The sequence below is a fragment of the Chiloscyllium plagiosum genome, unplaced genomic scaffold, assembly GCF_004010195.1.
Source record: "Chiloscyllium plagiosum isolate BGI_BamShark_2017 unplaced genomic scaffold, ASM401019v2 scaf_88684, whole genome shotgun sequence".
Taxonomy (NCBI): Eukaryota; Metazoa; Chordata; class Chondrichthyes; order Orectolobiformes; family Hemiscylliidae; genus Chiloscyllium; species Chiloscyllium plagiosum.
The window spans coordinates 1-1,094 of NW_025125996.1; the positions used below are offsets into that span (position 1 = coordinate 1).

General features: G+C 58.3%; 1 protein-coding gene across 1 annotated transcript; it reads right to left on the bottom strand.

Annotated features, from left to right (window-relative positions):
• Positions 1 to 303: 303 nt before the first annotated feature.
• Positions 304 to 910, bottom strand: fbxl5 (F-box and leucine-rich repeat protein 5). Its single transcript, XM_043684168.1, has 2 exons — positions 794 to 910; positions 304 to 549 (listed from the first exon to the last, which is right to left on the bottom strand). The coding sequence occupies exons 1-2, from the start codon at positions 809 to 811 to the stop codon at positions 319 to 321; spliced, it is 249 nt and encodes an 82-aa protein (XP_043540103.1). The 5' UTR covers positions 812 to 910; the 3' UTR covers positions 304 to 318.
• Positions 911 to 1,094: the final 184 nt, after the last annotated feature.

Sequence of the window (1,094 nt, forward strand, 5' to 3'; positions counted from 1 at the left end):
TCCCCTCCTCCAGCCCCTCCCTATCCCTGCCACCTCCTCCAACCCTCCGAGATCTCTGCAGTCCCTCAATCCTGTCTGCTCGAACAGCTGCCTGCCACTGGGGCTGTTGTTCATTCACGAGCAGGAGCCCGAAATCTGGGAATTACTTCCCGGAACATCTATGTGTCGCTCTCTCTCTCTCCCCCTGTCTGTCTGTGTCCATTCAGACGTACCCTTGGTGCGAGCCACTGGTCGCCTCACCCTAACACATCTCTAGGTGGCCCGGGCTCAGATTCAGTCTGACCAACCATACCCCTGCCTTCAGGCCTCGGGGAAGGGTTAGCGGGCGGACTGCGCGATACAAACGCAGTTCTCACCTGTACCTGGGGGGGTTCGGTTACTGCTCGGACGGTTCTTGTCGAGTTTTTGTTGGTCGTCGGGCTGGTTCCTCAGCTGCAGCTCCTTCAGGACCTCCACCGTGTCCACGTGGCCATGCCGCGCTAATACCTTCACCTTTATATCCTTCAGCTCATCGTAGGAGAAATACTCCATCAGCAGGGGCTGGAATACCTACACCGGGGACAGGGAGAGAGTGAGGGAGGGGGCTGGAATACCTACACCGGGGACAGGGAGAGAGTGAGGGAGGGGGCTGGAAAACCTACACCAAGTACAAGGAGAGAGTGAGGGGGTGCCGGTATACCGGGGATAGGAAGAGAGGAAGATGGTGACAGGAGCGGGGTTGGGGTGGGTCAGTGCTGGCTGAGTAGGGAGACAGTGCCCACTCCCTGTGCACTCACTCTGATCTACCTCCTACCTCTTCCTCCTCCTTCATATGGGGGATGAAGTCCCGGGTGAAAGCGTCCAGACGTTCCCTCAGCTGCTGACTGTAGTTGAGTAGCTCGTACTCATCCTGTGGGGGGAGGAAACTGGAGTCTGATCAGTGCAGGAGGGACAGCACCCAGCCACTGCCACCACCACCACCCTCACCAGGAGCACAGAGGCACACCAACCCCTGAGCTCAGAGACCCCCTCTCTCTCTGCTCTCCTGCTTTCTCTCTCGATCTCTCACTGTCCTCCTGCTTTCACTCTGTCACCATCACTCCCTCCCTCTGCAT